Genomic DNA, 14,824 nt, shown 5'->3' on the forward strand with positions numbered 1-14,824 from the left:
GTTCTGTGATCGACACGGGTTACGCTGTCTGAAACGAATTTAGCTACAAGAAATAATCCGGTTAAGAGGATGGCTAAGACCGCACCAGTGATTGAGATGATGGTTATGGAGTCTAAGGAAGATGAAGGCTGCTTTTGAGATGGTTGATAAACGGCTGAGATTGATGGAGATGGAGATGTGATTAAGTGTGGTGATGACCGTGGTGGTAGCTGAGGGGATATGGCGTAGTAATCGGGTTCTCGATAGCAATTGTAAGGGCAACTTGGGTCGCAGACTCCTATGGAGCAATCTAACGTTTTGTTTGTCTCTGATGCTAAGGTAGGGAAGAGCTTTCGATGCTTCTTCTTTGCCATTAGAGAACACTCAAGAAAGAGTATTGTTGCTTGGAGTAGAAGAAATTAAGATCAAGAAATATTTCATTTGAGTTTTTGTTTTGTTTTTAGGTTTTGACAATGTAGAAGAAGAAGATTGATATTTCTCTTGGGGTTGCTCTTTCATATTAGAGGCAAAGATGAAAATTTCTTCTCATCTTTGGTTTTGACTTGTTCTGTGATAAGTTGAAGTATCTTCTAATTGTTTAATTGGTGAAGAGTCGTAGTCATGAAAGCCATATTTTACCTTTGATCTTTTGACTCTGTGGCTTTCCATGATTTATTAAGTTAAATACTTTTTGTTGGCCTTGGCCACCCCGGCTTCGGCAGAATCATAATATTAAAACTATATTGCGACTGCAATATGTATATATAAAAAGAGATTTTAACTAGATTTGTTCACACAATCTCTCTGATTTTTTTTGTTTTGCACTTTCTTTAACAATTCATTTTTTTTTTTGGCACCTTCTTTAACAGTACGTGAAACCATTTTAGGATGTTCTTTGTACCAAAGACTCTATTTTCTTCCCAAGCATTGGTGTGCTGGCAAAGTTAATTTAACTCTTTACTTGAGTAATCGTTTTCTTTGCTTCGTTATTTCCTTAGCAATTGTCAATATCAGATGTTTATTGGCCTAGTTTAAGGCCCATTTTCGTTGTTTAAACAGGCCTCTAATATGCTAAATTATTAAATTATTTTGAGATATTCTATAAATTTCTGGCAAATGCTAAAGGCAAATCATGAAGCATGGTCAACATCAAGATAATTTAGTTAATGTATTGCTTTTATGTGAGCAGTCTGATGACCAGTAGAATTAGTTGCAGCGTCTCTATCATATGCATGCTTTGTTTTGCATCTTTCGGTGAGATAGTTTTCGTTTTTTCAAACAAACTCAACTCTATCACCTTTTTAATAACTTAGATTCTAAATTTAGTATGTCTGAAGCATCCCTCCAAAGGTCCTTTACATGGTAAGTTTGCTCTCACACACTCCAACAATGGTTCTTCTAGCAACCATCTATCCTCCCAAAAAAGTATATCCCGACTATTTCCTACAATCCATCTCTGACTCTGGAGAACCACATCCCTTAACCCAACTTTCACACTCCGCCACGTTGATGATCCCGGTTTCTTTGCGTCCATCCAGTCTTGTTCATGAATACTCTTCACACTATACTTTGTCCGCAGTATCCGTGCCCACAAACTAGTCTGATCAGCTAGAAGTCTCCAGCCAATCTTAGCCAGGATTGCTTTATTCATGTTCTTGGCGGTTCTAATCCCTAAACCTCCTTCTGCTTTAGGCAAACAAACTCTATCCCACGCAACTAAGTGCTGTTTCCTCTTCTCCTGGGAGCTACCCCATATGAAGTCCCGTGCTACTTTATCCCGTGCTAAATTATTCTCATGACCTTAATTTAGCATAAAATATAAATCTTTGACATATGAATATTCCAGTTACATTAACTTCTCTTATATAATAAAACGGAAGTACACAACATTTTTTGTAGACTATATAATAGATATATTTATGATTTTATGGTTATAAACTTGTGATATAGGTGTATCATAATATACGAGTTAGTCTGATTTTTGGTAAGTAAGGATAATATGGATTTAGTTAATTATAGTAACATATAAATCAATTATAGGTAACATTTAAAAGATAAGGAAATCTCTCAACCTAATTAAAACAAAAATATGTGATTCTTCTTTCACATTTATTTTATTTTATATTTAAATTATTTTAATTTTTTTATCTAATATATTTAGTTAATAAAATTTATGATTTTTTCAACCTATGATGTAATTTAAATTTTTTAAAACAGACACATATTGCTCAACTGATGAATAAAAAAAATATACAAAATGTGGTGGAGCTGGGCAATATTCAAAGTCATATTAATAAAAAAGAGACCAAAATGTAGGGCTGGGCAAAATAACCGGTAACCAAATAACCGACCGAACCAAACCGAAAAAAATCAAAACAAAACCGAACCAAAATTCCTCAAATAACCGAATGGTTAGTAAAATCCTATATCCAAACTAACCAAAACCGAACCGAACCGAACCGAAAATTAAATGGTTAACCGAAATATTTGAATACATAGAAGATACCAAAAATAATATACTTAATATTACGCAAAACTATTAAAATAAATTACAAATTTATTATTTCTACATTCAAAACAATTAAATACTTTAAATAATCAACATATCTAAATGTTATTATTTTGAATTTACAAAGTTAAATACTATTTTGTAAAATCGCATCAATATTTTTCCCCCTTTTTGTACTTTTGTAATGTATTTTTGGTTAATTTTGGTTATATTCGGTTACTTTTGGTTATATTAGTTTTATTTGGTTAATTTCAATATAATTTATGTTAGTTATGGTTACCTCTTCAACTAACCGAACCGAAACTGAACCAAAAGAAACCAAACCGAACCAAACCGAAATTTCTAAAATATCTAAATGGTAATTACTATATCTAAACTAACCGAAATTGAACACAACCGAACCAAAACCGAATGCCGAGGCCTACCAAAATAATTCAGAATACGAATGAGCAGAAACCTTGGTTTATCAGGCATTGAAATTAAAAAATTTATGCATTTTATTATGGTTCTTTATTTTAAAGAATTTCAACTTTTAATAACTTTAAAAAATCAAATTTATAACTTTTTAAAAAATTTAAAGATTATTAATATTTCAATTATTAAAACATTTATCTTTTTATAAAATATGTAAGATATGAATAATATTTAAACTTTATAAGAAGTTCAAATATTATAAGTATTTTAATTTCTAAAATAATAAAATTTATTCAAACATTTTAAATTTTAGTAATATATACGAATAAAAATATCACATGACGGGTTATATGGCAGGACATGTTTGAGTTGATATTAATAGAAAATTAAAATGTCATTAATTCTGTGCTACACGGGTAAAATATCATCTCATTATTTTGTGAACTTTTAAAAACTTTAAAGATTATTAATATTTCAAATATTAAAATATTTAATTTTTACAACTGTTTAAAATATTAATAATATTTAAACTTTATAAGAAGTTCAAATATTATAAGTAGTTCAATTTCTAAAAAAAATAAACTTTATTAAAACATTTTAAATCTTAAAAATATATTTAGATTTTTATGAAGTTTTTTGTGCAATGTACAACGAATTAAAATATTACACGATGTGTTATATGGCTAGACATGTTTGAGTAGATATTAATAGAAACTTAAAATGTCATTAATTCGGTGCTACAAGGATAAAATATCATCTCATTATTTTGTTAACAATATGAATATTAGATTAATAGATATATCTAATTAAATCGATTAATTAATACTGTAACAAAATAATAAATATGCGGTATAGTATATGTTAAATCATATAATTAACAATCAAAATACAATCTATAATTTTAAAAACTAAACAAATCAAATAAAATTAACAAACATAAATTAATATTTTTATCAAATAACTTAAACTGCAGTGTACCGAAGGTCAAAATCTAGATCTACTAGAATAGATCTTACAAAATAGATGTTATTTTCATAAGTTATATTCAACATATGATTTCATGGCATAGTGTTTGAGCAATAAAAAAAATTAAAACAAATAAAACAATCACATATATAACACTTTAAATAAAAATTACAAAATAAATAAAATAAATGTTAACTTGTGGTCTAGCATGGGTCCAATTTTAGTTTTATTATTATTATTATTTCTTCCTTACACTATGAATTTGAATGTACATTTTGATTTCTTATTTCATAGTAGACTGAGAGGATTAAATTTAAACCAAGTAGACTATTTTATTCTTTTCATAGAACGAATAATAATTCATTACAAAACAAATTTGTTTTTTATATAAAAACGGTTTGTAAATAATTCAACTTAATTTTTTTTTGTTTTTTCGGTTTACTACTCTATAGACTAATATAATTTACAAACAGTAAATAGGATTTATCCACCCCAATGAATGGATGACAGAAGCAATTAGAACTCTAATCTCCGGTTATTTGTAGTAAATAAATATCCTTTTGTGATTTAGTTATGTCCTCTCTGAATACGGTTACATACATAGCCACGTGTCAGTACAATCCCCCTGCCCGTAAAAAAGAAGGTTTTAAAATTTAATCATTGCCCGGCTGACCGGGAAATCAATTTCAAAATTCAAAGTCAGTAAGTAAAAAAGGATCAACAACGGTCGTCTTGATAAACGTTAAAATAACCGCAACGGCGAAAAAAAGAGAATCCGATTCGGGTCTTATTATTATTACTAACCTTAATTAACCCACAAAAAAAAATATTCTCCTCTTCTTCTTTCTTTCTTCTCTTCACCAAAAATTTGAAATCTCTTCCCTCTCCTCTTTTACTCGTTTCTCTGCGAAACCTTTTTTTTTTGTTAATGGAGGATTGTTGTGATCCAGTTATTCTCGCAACGGATGCTTCTTCGCGACGTGAAAGCTTATCAGCAGCAGCTGAAAAGGCTATTGTATCGAGGTCAACGGTGGTAGATCTGGATTCTAATTGCGAATTGAGTAACGGTACGTCGTTCGATTTTCTTTTTTTTTTAAGAAGAGTTCTGAGTTCTCTCTTTTCGCTTTACTGATTTCGGATTTGAATTAGAAGATGTTCATATGGAACAATCAAGCCCCGGATTGATGAAATCGGAACAATCTAGTGATCCTGATCCCGTAGCGTTAGATGGTAACCGATCTTTTCTTTTTTCCTCTTTTGTGAAATCAATCGCTTAAGTGGCGTCACATTGGGTTCGATTGTGTTTTTTGTTTTCAGGCAAACTTGTGTTAGGGTTTCCATTAGCATCTCCTGATTTAGTTAACTGTGGTGCTTCACCAGATTTACCGAGAGTTTGCTACGAAGATTCTCCAGAATTTGCTAAGAAGATAAGATTCTCAACTGAGCTTTCTCTAGAGAATGGAATCGATGGTTCTACTACTACTACTAATATAAGAGGTGGACGTAAAAGCCAAGTTGTGAAGTTCTCAGCAGTCTGTCAAACGTTTGGATTTGAGTTGTCTCCTGAGTCTTCTTTCGAGTTACCTTCTCCACCTGGAAACTTTCGGGAGACTACAACTCCTGTTATTAGTATTAACTCTGGTTCTACAACCACGGATGTGACTCTCGCTGATGAAACTTTCTTGAAGGATGAGTTTTACAGTGGAGGTGAAACTATCATGACTGATGCTCTTGTTGGTGATGAAGATGAGATTTTCTTGTATCAAACAGCTCGGCTTGGTAATTTCGCTTACAAGTTTCAGTTGTTGCAACCTAGGGATTACTTCATTGACTTGCATTTTGCTGAAATTGAGTTCACTGAGGGTCCTCCGGGAGTTAGAGTTTTTGATATATTTATTCCAGGAGCAAAGGCAAGGCATATCATTGCGTTTTGAGCTTTTCTTGTCTTGTTATTTATCACCATATCCATTATGATTTGAATTGAAAAAAACTATTTTGCAGGTCATATCCGGTCTTGATTTGTTTTCGCCAGTAGGAGCAAACACACCTTTTGTGATTGCTGATTTAAGGATGCTCGTTGGCCGGGAAGGGGAATTGTCTATACGATTAGAAGGAGTGACAGGAACTGCAATTCTATGTGGCATTTCTATAAGAAAAGAGACAACTTCTACTTGTATGTTTTTTTTTTTTTTTTTTTCACTTCCTTGTGAGATATTTGAAAATCATGGAGCTATTCACACTTTTTCTTCTTTTAGATGTTGAAGATACTGGAATGCTAGCGGTTAAAGGAACAACTGACACTGTTTTGTCTCGGCCAATTCAAGTGAGAGATTTTGATATTTCTACTTTACTTTGGGGGTAATTACATATACTGCAGATAGTTAAACTGTCATGCTTTTTTTAGGAAAATGTTGACTGCAGGACAGAAGAAGAGACCGAAGGGATAAGAAGTTGTGAGCAGCAGAAGAGAGAGATGGAGGATATGAAGAGAATGATTGAGGAACTTAAACAGGAGAACCAAAAAAAGAGTAGAGAATGTGAAGAAGCATTGGATTCTCTCCGTGAGATTCAAAATGAACTAATGCGCAAGTCGATGCATGTTGGTTCTTTGGGTATGTACATCCTTCTCTTTTCTGTTTTGTGTTGCATTGCAAGCGGGAAAGTTGACATTGCGTTACTTGTTCATATCTAGCGTTTGCTGTTGAGGGACAAGTCAAGGAGAAGAGCAGATGGTTCTCTTCATTAAGAGATTTGACAAGAAAATTGAAGGTACAGAGAAGCAAACTTAAAATACGATCAGCAACCGCAAACTCTTGTGCCTCATTTTAATTCGTATTCGTAGATCATGAAACTGGAGCAAATTAAGCTGTTGGAGGAGGCATCCTCATATAAATTGCTAGCCCAAGATATCAACGAGTTCAGCTATCACATACAGTCCAGAGGTGAGTCTTTGTCTTGCTATCATCTGAACTTACCATTAGCACTAGAAAGGTTTCTAAAACGTGTATCTCTGACTTTTAATCCGTTGACATCTGTAATCAACAGTAAAGCAGGACGCAGAACTGCATGAAAATCTCAAAGCCAAATTTGTAGCTGGAGAAAAAGAGAGGAAAGAACTATACAACAAGATACTAGAGCTAAAAGGTTTGTGTTTATATCCAATACAACTTCTAGAGGGATCTCCTTGGCAAAAATTGATAGCCTAACAACTTACAGCGATCATTCTTTGATTTCTTTCCTACAGGTAACATCAGGGTCTTTTGCAGATGTCGACCTCTAAACTTTGAAGAAATTGAAGCAGGTGTATCAATGGGAATTGATGTTGAGTCAGCGAAAAATGGGGAGGTCATGGTCATGTCAAATGGGTTTCCCAAAAAGAGTTTCAAGTTCGATTCTGTTTTTGGTCCAAACGCTTCCCAAGGTGATATTTGGCATCAGTTACAGTTATCACCTTTGGTACTTGCCTTGTAGGAAATCTCATCTCACCAATCGACATGTTGTTTCTTATACTTCTACAGCTGATGTTTTTGAAGATACTGCTCCCTTTGCTACGTCGGTCATTGATGGATACAACGTTTGCATTTTTGCCTATGGCCAGACTGGTACTGGGAAAACTTTTACCATGGAGGGAACTCAACATGATCGTGGTGTAAATTATAGAACATTGGAGAATCTGTTTAAAATCACAAAAGAACGGGAAAACCGCTACAATTATGAGATCTCGGTCAGTGTCTTGGAAGTTTACAACGAGCAGATAAGAGATTTATTAGTTCCAGCTTCACAAAGTGCATCTGCGCCTAAAAGGTACTGGCTAGTTTTGTATGCCTTCCTCCTTGGTGTTTTATTTTATGAAGTTAACCATGCAAGGTCCATGGTTCTTTAGACTCGTTCTTTATTACTTGGAGCTTCAGTTAGGACTATAAGTAACTTCTTTCTGCTTTTGAGCTAAAATTCAGCTAATTGGTTTCTGCTATCACTAATTGTAGCTCGATACTCCTTTCTTTGCAGATTTGAAATAAGGCAAGTGAGTGAAGGAAACCACCACGTACCAGGATTGGTTGAAGCACCTGTAAAAAGCTTAGATGAGGTCTGGGATGTGTTGAAAACAGGAAGTAATGCAAGGGCTGTTGGGAAAACGGCGGCTAATGAGCACAGCAGCCGATCTCACTGGTCTGCTTATCTGATTTGATCTGTAGTAGTATCCTTTTTTTACAATTGGAAACTATCTGAATGTATTTTTTCTTCTTTCTTTGCCCAGCATTCACTGTGTGATGGTAAAAGGGGAGAACTTGTTGAATGGAGAATGCACAAAGAGCAAACTGTGGTTAGTTGATTTAGCAGGAAGCGAACGGGTTGCAAAGACAGAAGTGCAAGGAGAACGGCTCAAGGAGACTCAAAGCATCAACAAATCATTATCTGCTCTCGGGGATGTCATATTCGCTCTCGCTAACAAAAGCTCTCACATTCCTTTCAGGTTCATATGATACATCTATTTACCTTGAGTTACAGTCACCATTTTTTTTATCCAACTTGACGTTTAATTACCTTTTGCAGAAATTCAAAACTCACACACTTGCTTCAGGATTCTCTAGGTATAGACTAACATCAACAAACTGAAGCCAACCACTTCCTTTTTGCTTATATATGTTTCATTAACTATTGTGTTAATCTATTATGGAGCTTACGATGAAAAATGATTGGCATATGACAGGAGGAGATTCAAAGACCCTCATGTTTGTTCAAATCAGTCCTAACGAGAATGACCAAAGTGAGACACTATGCTCACTCAATTTTGCTATCAGAGTGAGAGGGATAGAGTTGGGACCTGCTAAGAAGCAGCTAGACAATACCGAACTCTTGAAATACAAGCAAATGGTAAGCTACATGTCCACATGTGTGTTTATCGAATCATTCATCTAGTGTTCTGAGCTGTGTTAATTCTTTATCAGGTTGAGAAATGGAAGCAAGATATGAAAGGAAAAGATGAACAGATTAGGAAAATGGAGGAAACAATGTACGGTTTAGAAGCAAAGATTAAGGAACGAGACACTAAGAACAAAACCCTTCAGGACAAGGTAAACAATACTTAATTGATCATAACCACACCAAAAAAACATGTTATATAATTTTCAGCTTGCTGAATTCATTACATATCACCTTTCTTTGTTAGGTTAAAGAACTTGAATCGCAACTGCTGGTAGAGAGAAAGCTTGCACGTCAACATGTAGACACAAAGATTGCTGAACAGCAGACAAAACAGCAGACTGAAGATGAAAAGAACATATCAAAGAGGCCGCCGCTGGCAAACATACTGTTGGGATCAGCTTCAAAAGAAATGGTAAATCTAACACAACCATCACTCTTGGAGTGTTCCAGCTATGATCTAGCTCCTTTACCTAATGGTGGCCTCAAGTACAATGACATCTCTGAGAAGGAGAACAATCCAGAAATGGCTGATCAAGTGCATATACCTAATAGAACAGGAAGATTCTCTATCTGTTTAAAACGTATTCCATCAGCTCCAGCTCCAAGAAGAAGTTCTCTTGCCCCAACCACATCAACTTCGAAAGAAATGATGAATCTGACCCGACCACCACTCTCAGAGAGCACCACCAGCTATGATCTACCTCCTTTACCCAATGGTGGCCTCAAGTACAGTGACCTCATTGAGAAGGTGAACAATCCAGAATTGGCTGAGCAAGTGCAAATACCTAAGAGAACAGGAAGATACTCTATCTGCGCAAAACGTATTCCACCAGCTCCAAGAAGGAAGACTCTTGCTCCAATGCCTTTCATTCCAACCACATCAACATCAGCTTTGTCATTATTGCCACCATGCCAAGCTATTACAAACTCGCATGATGAAAAGAACCAAGTGCTCGGCACCAGCCCCAAGCTACATAGAAGTAACGGGAAGACGTTACTGAGACGAAGCATACAAAAGAGAATGCAAATGAAATGTTCCCCGAGGCAGCAACCGTTGAGAAGAGGTGGTGGCATTAATGTCGGGATGGAGAGAGTTAGGCTGTCTATAGGAAGCAGAGGAAGGTTAGCTCACAGAGTTTTGCTTACCAATGCTCGTAAGGCAGGTCTGAAGGAGACAGTGCAGAAACAAGAGCGATGGATCTAAATCATCTATTAACTGACCTGATATGACTTAACTTATCATTCAATTTGATTTCTCGGGAGGATGATTGATATTTTATCATCTTCCAGTTTGACTAGTTTCGTGTGCGTTTGTGGATTTGGTTTGACCCTACTGTAAAGATGGTTTTGGTTTGACCCTATTGTAAAGATGGTTTTGGCTTTTGTGCACTCGTTCAATTTCTTTTTTACATAGGAAGGTTCCAAGAACCTATAACCGTAACCTATCAACATATACACTGTGTAGTTCACATTCTAAGCCATAAACCGCATATCAAAACAGATGTACACAAAAATAACAAACAGAATCCACAATTTTCAAGATGTGGCTAAAACAAGAAGGCTAGTAAATATTAATCTTTGTCTTGTGAGATCTCATACTCTCTTCTTTATGTGGAATAGTTAATATTAATTAGTGGAAAGCAAATAAAAATGTTTCGAGAGAAGAAGATTAATAAAAGACAGGTTATTCTTTATTAAGAGATGATAGGGAAGTAGAGGGCATGAACAATCTAGAGATCGACAGCCTTTTACGACACATGCACACACACATACCAGAAGTACAAATTATTCAAAGAGTCTAGCATTATTTTTGTCACATACACGACAATTAGAACAGTCTAGGCTGTTACAAGTGTGGCTTTAGAGCTCTTGGTGCAGAAAGTAGAACATGCCTTAGCACATTGTTCAAGGGCTCCTTTCACAATCTCACTTGCATCTAGTCACCAAAACAAACATTAGAATGGATTAATGTTTCTTGTCCATTATTCTTACGAGATAATAATAAAAATGACTTGGGGAGTTCGCTTTACCAGAGTTTTTGAGAGTGTTCATGGCACCACAAACAGAAGTTTCACACCCTAACTTGCAGTACTCATTAACAACATCATCTGAGTCAAGAAAAAAAAATATATATATATATATATATATATATATTGCATCAAAAATAAAACCTTGATCGATCTTTTAACAAATAATATCAAAGACATGTTCCCATTTACCTGAGTTTTCCAGAATGTCGTTTTCCCAGCCAGGAGGGCATGTATCAGATTCTTGACATCCACTCACTGAAATACACTTTTGCCTGGACCGATTGAGACGACATATATTATAAACATTTCTAGCTTTGTTGGACGGGCAGCAGGTCCTTGCTTCTACTTGAATTTGTGCCATGACGAGACTCATTATGAGCAAACTGAAAATCAAAGTTTTTCCTTTCATCTTTTTTGAATGGTTACTTGTTTTGATCACGAGATGTTTATACGTATAAAGAAAACACTTATAAGCTTGTTTACTTGTATTGATGAAGTGGTCTTGATACCAGACTTGCTTAAATACTGGGAAACATTGTGACGAGAATTTAGTTAGTTAGGACATGAGAAAAGGAAAAAGTCAAGTAGTTACAAACGTGATTTTTGTGTTTCTTCGTTTCAACCAACTTGTCTCTAACCTTTTAACGTTTGATTGAAGCTCATAGTTCTGATTTTCTTTAAATTTTTATTTTGCTAGCCGATCAAAATGAAATCGTAGGCTAGAAATTGTTTGGGTCTTGGCCCAAAATAGTTTGTTACTAAAACAGTTGCATGAACCAAAAGAGTAAATCCGGTTAAAGACTCACTTGGACTAAATCTGGTTTTCAGATTTATAAATATTTCATCGATAAACCACAATCGGTTGTGTTTTTGCCGGATTTATTTTAGTTGTGGGAAATTTTGGTTTTTAAACTCTAAATCAAATCAAACCAACAATTTCCCAAATTTTAATTTCCTCGACTATTTTTGATTGATTAGTTATTTTTGGTTGTGACTAATATATCTATCAAAATTTAGCATTTGTAATTTTGTATCTTTTAAACAATGTTAGGATTTATTAAGAACAATTCTAGAACTCAAATCACAATGGCAAAATTAACCAGCTGTCGCTGCGAATATTTTCTAATTCTAAAAACTAGAATTCTAAATCTCTTTGTAAATCCTAACGATTAAACTAGCATTAAATTCGTTTGCCAAAAAAAAAAAAAAACTAGCATTAAATTCAAGTTTGATAAGTTCACAAAATCTCTAAACCAAATCTCTTTGTAAATAGGAATTTTGCTCATCTAAGATTATTTCAAGAAATCAATAACACTCTCATATCGCAATTCAATTGTTGTCAGAATGATGTGTCACTCACACCGAGGTGGCATCGATCGATGCATACATCAATTTTGGTCTCCGAGTTTGTTTCCTCAGTATAACTTCTACAAATAAGTCCAAGACGTACTTAAATCTGCAAAGACTTAAAAAGACTCCAAAAACACCAAAAAAAACTCTATAAATAATACTTTTATCATGACTAAAAACACCTAAAAACCATGATATATCAATTTTTCCAGACTTAACTTTTGCTTGCCTTTAAGCAAATCAAAAGCTTAATATGTAGAAAAGGTTTGAAAATGCGGAAATTAATTTTCTTTTTAAAGTAATGCTAACAAGAACTTAAAAAAAATACGACATAAATTTAAGAGTGAATGAAAATTAACTCTTCTAAATGTATTAGCAGCAAATTTATTAATTTTACGAGGATTTGCTATTTTTTGAATAAACAACAAATCTCTTATTTATATAAACCAAATATTGAAAGATGTTTTGCCAAATAAAAAAGAATAATTAAACGACTACTCTCAATAGTCAATACTCAATACATATTAAACGACTATTTAGTATTTACTACTAGTCTAAACATATAATTTTGCAAACATGGTCTTTCGATTATGTTTCTATTGTGTGGCCTAAAGTGTTTTACCTCCCTTATGGACGGGCGAGACTTGGTTATGTGCATTAATTAATCTTATACTTTTGTTGGACAGCAACTATTGGAATTTCCGGGTCCAATTTAGTAATCATGTTGCAACACTGTGTGGTGGAGTAGGTCTCAAGAAAATTGTTCATTGTTAATGTGGTAGGTTATATACCATATCATGATTCACATTCAAAAGGAATCCCATGTATAGAGGTATATAACCAACCACATTAACAATTTTCCCAAGAATTAGACTCTCTACTGTATAGACGGATTAGGCTTAACTTCTTATTATGTCTGTTTCTTCTTCATAAGAAAGGTTCCAAGAACCTATAACCATAATCCATTTAATAAACGATCAACACTAAGTTATCTAGTTGACATTCTAAGCCCTAAGCTGCATATCAAAACAGATGTACACAGCAAAAAAACTAGCAGAATCCATATTTTACAAGATGAGAATTACGGGTTGCTTGTTGCATAATTTTATTGTGAAATCTGGAGATGATGATGATGATGATGATTCAATGGAGGAATGTGTGAATAATGGTGCATGGGATGAGGAAATATGAAAAAGATGAGGAGGAGGAAGAGACTCGGAGTTTCGAAGGAGAAGCATATATATATGCAACAAGCAACCCGTAGTTATGACAAACGGCAGAATCTCCATCGTCTCTGGTTTCCATTTCGTATCAAGAATCTGCCAACGAGCTCGAAACCTTAGCAAACGCAACCTCAACAGTATGCAATTTAGTGTGTACAACATTTTTTAATATATATACGTATTAGAGTTATAGTTTTATATTTTTAAAAATGTTTTAGACTTTTAACTTTAAAATTTGTTTAAACAAAACTTTTGTATTGGTGAACCGACTACCAAATTCTCTAATCAATAAACTTTTTTTTTACTAAAGATTGTTTTGGTGAACCGACTACCAGATGTTTTGTGATCGGTTTAAGACTATAAACCGAATACAAACTAAATTAGCCAAACCAAAGTACAGTTTGTTAATAAAATAGTTGCGTGCGAGAGAGGATACGGAGGGAAACCCTAAAGATTGGGGGAGATGACGAACAAGGAGAGAATTGCGTGAACCAAACGACTCATAAAGCCGAAGCCACCGCAGCGAAAGTAGGTAGTGAAGCTGCCGTCGCCGCTGTCACGAAAGTAGCTAATGAAATCGCCGCGAGAAGATTTGACAGATTCTACAGTAACAACGAGGTGCTTGTTGATAAGGCACGCCGCCGGAAGGGTTCGTTTAGCAGAGTCTTCAGTGACGAAGAGGTAGGCTGATGTCACCCCGGTGGTAATTTAAATTCGTCTATTATTATTTTTTCCTTGGGTTCGGACAGGTCTTGGCTTTATATTTTTATTATATATATATATATATTTTTTTTTTTTTTGCAGCTTCTGGAAAAATTTGAGGCATATGATCGGATCCTGCGAGGTGAAATTGCTCCCAAAATCTTGATCACGCTTGCCACTCCAGATCACGCATGCTAATTAAGTCACGTACAATTGAGGATTACTCTGTATCATGCTTAATTCTCTTCTTATTGATTATTAATATTTGCCTTCAGTGGAGAGATGGTTTTCTAAAAGATTTTCTCTCGCTATTCCCGAATTCTACATACTATGACCCGAATTATACAGGCTATGGCGATTCCATTACTAATCTTTGTTGGATATGGGCTTTGCCCATATGCCAACTCGGCCCAACAAAGACTCACCAGAGATAAAAGGAAATGGGCCAACCTCGGAGGACAATCTCGGAATTTCACACAGAAAACCCTAGAGTGCTCTAACTCTACATTCGCTTATAAATAGCTCGAGACATCTATTGGAAAAAGGATCCAGACCCCAGAGAATACCCAGAGAGCAATACTTTGCGTGTAAAACCGTTATTGTCTTTTGTATAATCCCTTTCAGCTTCCGAGCTCGTCATTATTAGCTTGTTAGTTCTCCTGTGAACTGACGAGCTCAATCTTGACTCGTGTTAGTGACGACCTCACGTTTTTATCGTTAATAAA

General features: G+C 34.6%; 3 protein-coding genes across 4 annotated transcripts in view; 1 reads left to right on the forward strand and 2 right to left on the reverse strand.

Annotated features, from left to right (window-relative positions):
- LOC104701895 (RING-H2 finger protein ATL54) overlaps positions 1 to 584 on the reverse strand; it is a 4,511-nt gene extending 3,927 nt beyond the window's left edge. Inside the window, exon 1 of the mRNA XM_019227759.1 lies at positions 290 to 584. Coding sequence (XP_019083304.1) covers positions 290 to 353 — 64 coding nt within the window. The 5' untranslated portion in view covers positions 354 to 584. The remainder of the gene's footprint in view (positions 1 to 289) is intronic.
- LOC104701896 lies at positions 4,702 to 10,183 on the forward strand. 2 transcript variants are annotated; one of them, XM_010417655.2, is made up of 17 exons: positions 4,702 to 4,935; positions 5,021 to 5,098; positions 5,186 to 5,778; positions 5,870 to 6,041; positions 6,124 to 6,191; positions 6,273 to 6,480; positions 6,561 to 6,637; positions 6,711 to 6,810; positions 6,914 to 7,012; positions 7,113 to 7,289; positions 7,387 to 7,672; positions 7,877 to 8,038; positions 8,127 to 8,342; positions 8,423 to 8,460; positions 8,580 to 8,743; positions 8,818 to 8,943; positions 9,039 to 9,998. In XM_010417655.2, exons 1-17 carry the CDS (start codon positions 4,797 to 4,799, stop codon positions 9,996 to 9,998), a joined length of 3,663 nt encoding a protein of 1,220 aa, XP_010415957.1. In that variant the 5' UTR covers positions 4,702 to 4,796. The 2 variants fall into 2 exon arrangements, with proteins under 2 accessions (XP_010415957.1, XP_010415956.1); XM_010417654.1 differs by having other exon boundaries at positions 4,717 to 4,935; positions 5,018 to 5,098; positions 9,039 to 10,183.
- On the reverse strand, positions 10,464 to 11,323 carry LOC104701897 (thionin-2.1-like). Its single transcript, XM_010417656.1, has 3 exons — positions 11,014 to 11,323; positions 10,825 to 10,902; positions 10,464 to 10,730 (listed from the first exon to the last, which is right to left on the reverse strand). The coding sequence occupies exons 1-3, from the start codon at positions 11,231 to 11,233 to the stop codon at positions 10,633 to 10,635; spliced, it is 396 nt and encodes a 131-aa protein (XP_010415958.1). The 5' UTR covers positions 11,234 to 11,323; the 3' UTR covers positions 10,464 to 10,632.

The sequence above is a fragment of the Camelina sativa genome, chromosome 7, assembly GCF_000633955.1.
Source record: "Camelina sativa cultivar DH55 chromosome 7, Cs, whole genome shotgun sequence".
Lineage (NCBI taxonomy): Eukaryota > Viridiplantae > Streptophyta > Magnoliopsida > Brassicales > Brassicaceae > Camelina > Camelina sativa.

What these genes read in the sequence shown, in the direction of transcription:
- LOC104701896 (XM_010417654.1), top strand. Translation starts at nt 4,797, where the DNA reads ATGGAGGATTGTTGTGATCCAGTTATTCTCGCAACGGATGCTTCTTCG. An exon ending in TATTTATTCCAGGAGCAAAG is followed by an intron (nt 5,779 to 5,869) that starts GCAAGGCATATC and finishes ACTATTTTGCAG; the next exon opens with GTCATATCCGGTCTTGATTT. An exon ending in ATTTGACAAGAAAATTGAAG is followed by an intron (nt 6,638 to 6,710) that starts GTACAGAGAAGC and finishes TCGTATTCGTAG; the next exon opens with ATCATGAAACTGGAGCAAAT.
- LOC104701897 (XM_010417656.1), bottom strand. Translation starts at nt 11,233, where the DNA reads ATGAAAGGAAAAACTTTGATTTTCAGTTTGCTCATAATGAGTCTCGTC. An exon ending in CGACATTCTGGAAAACTCAG is followed by an intron (nt 10,903 to 11,013) that starts GTAAATGGGAAC and finishes TTCTTGACTCAG; the next exon opens with ATGATGTTGTTAATGAGTAC. An exon ending in GAACACTCTCAAAAACTCTG is followed by an intron (nt 10,731 to 10,824) that starts GTAAAGCGAACT and finishes TTTGGTGACTAG; the next exon opens with ATGCAAGTGAGATTGTGAAA.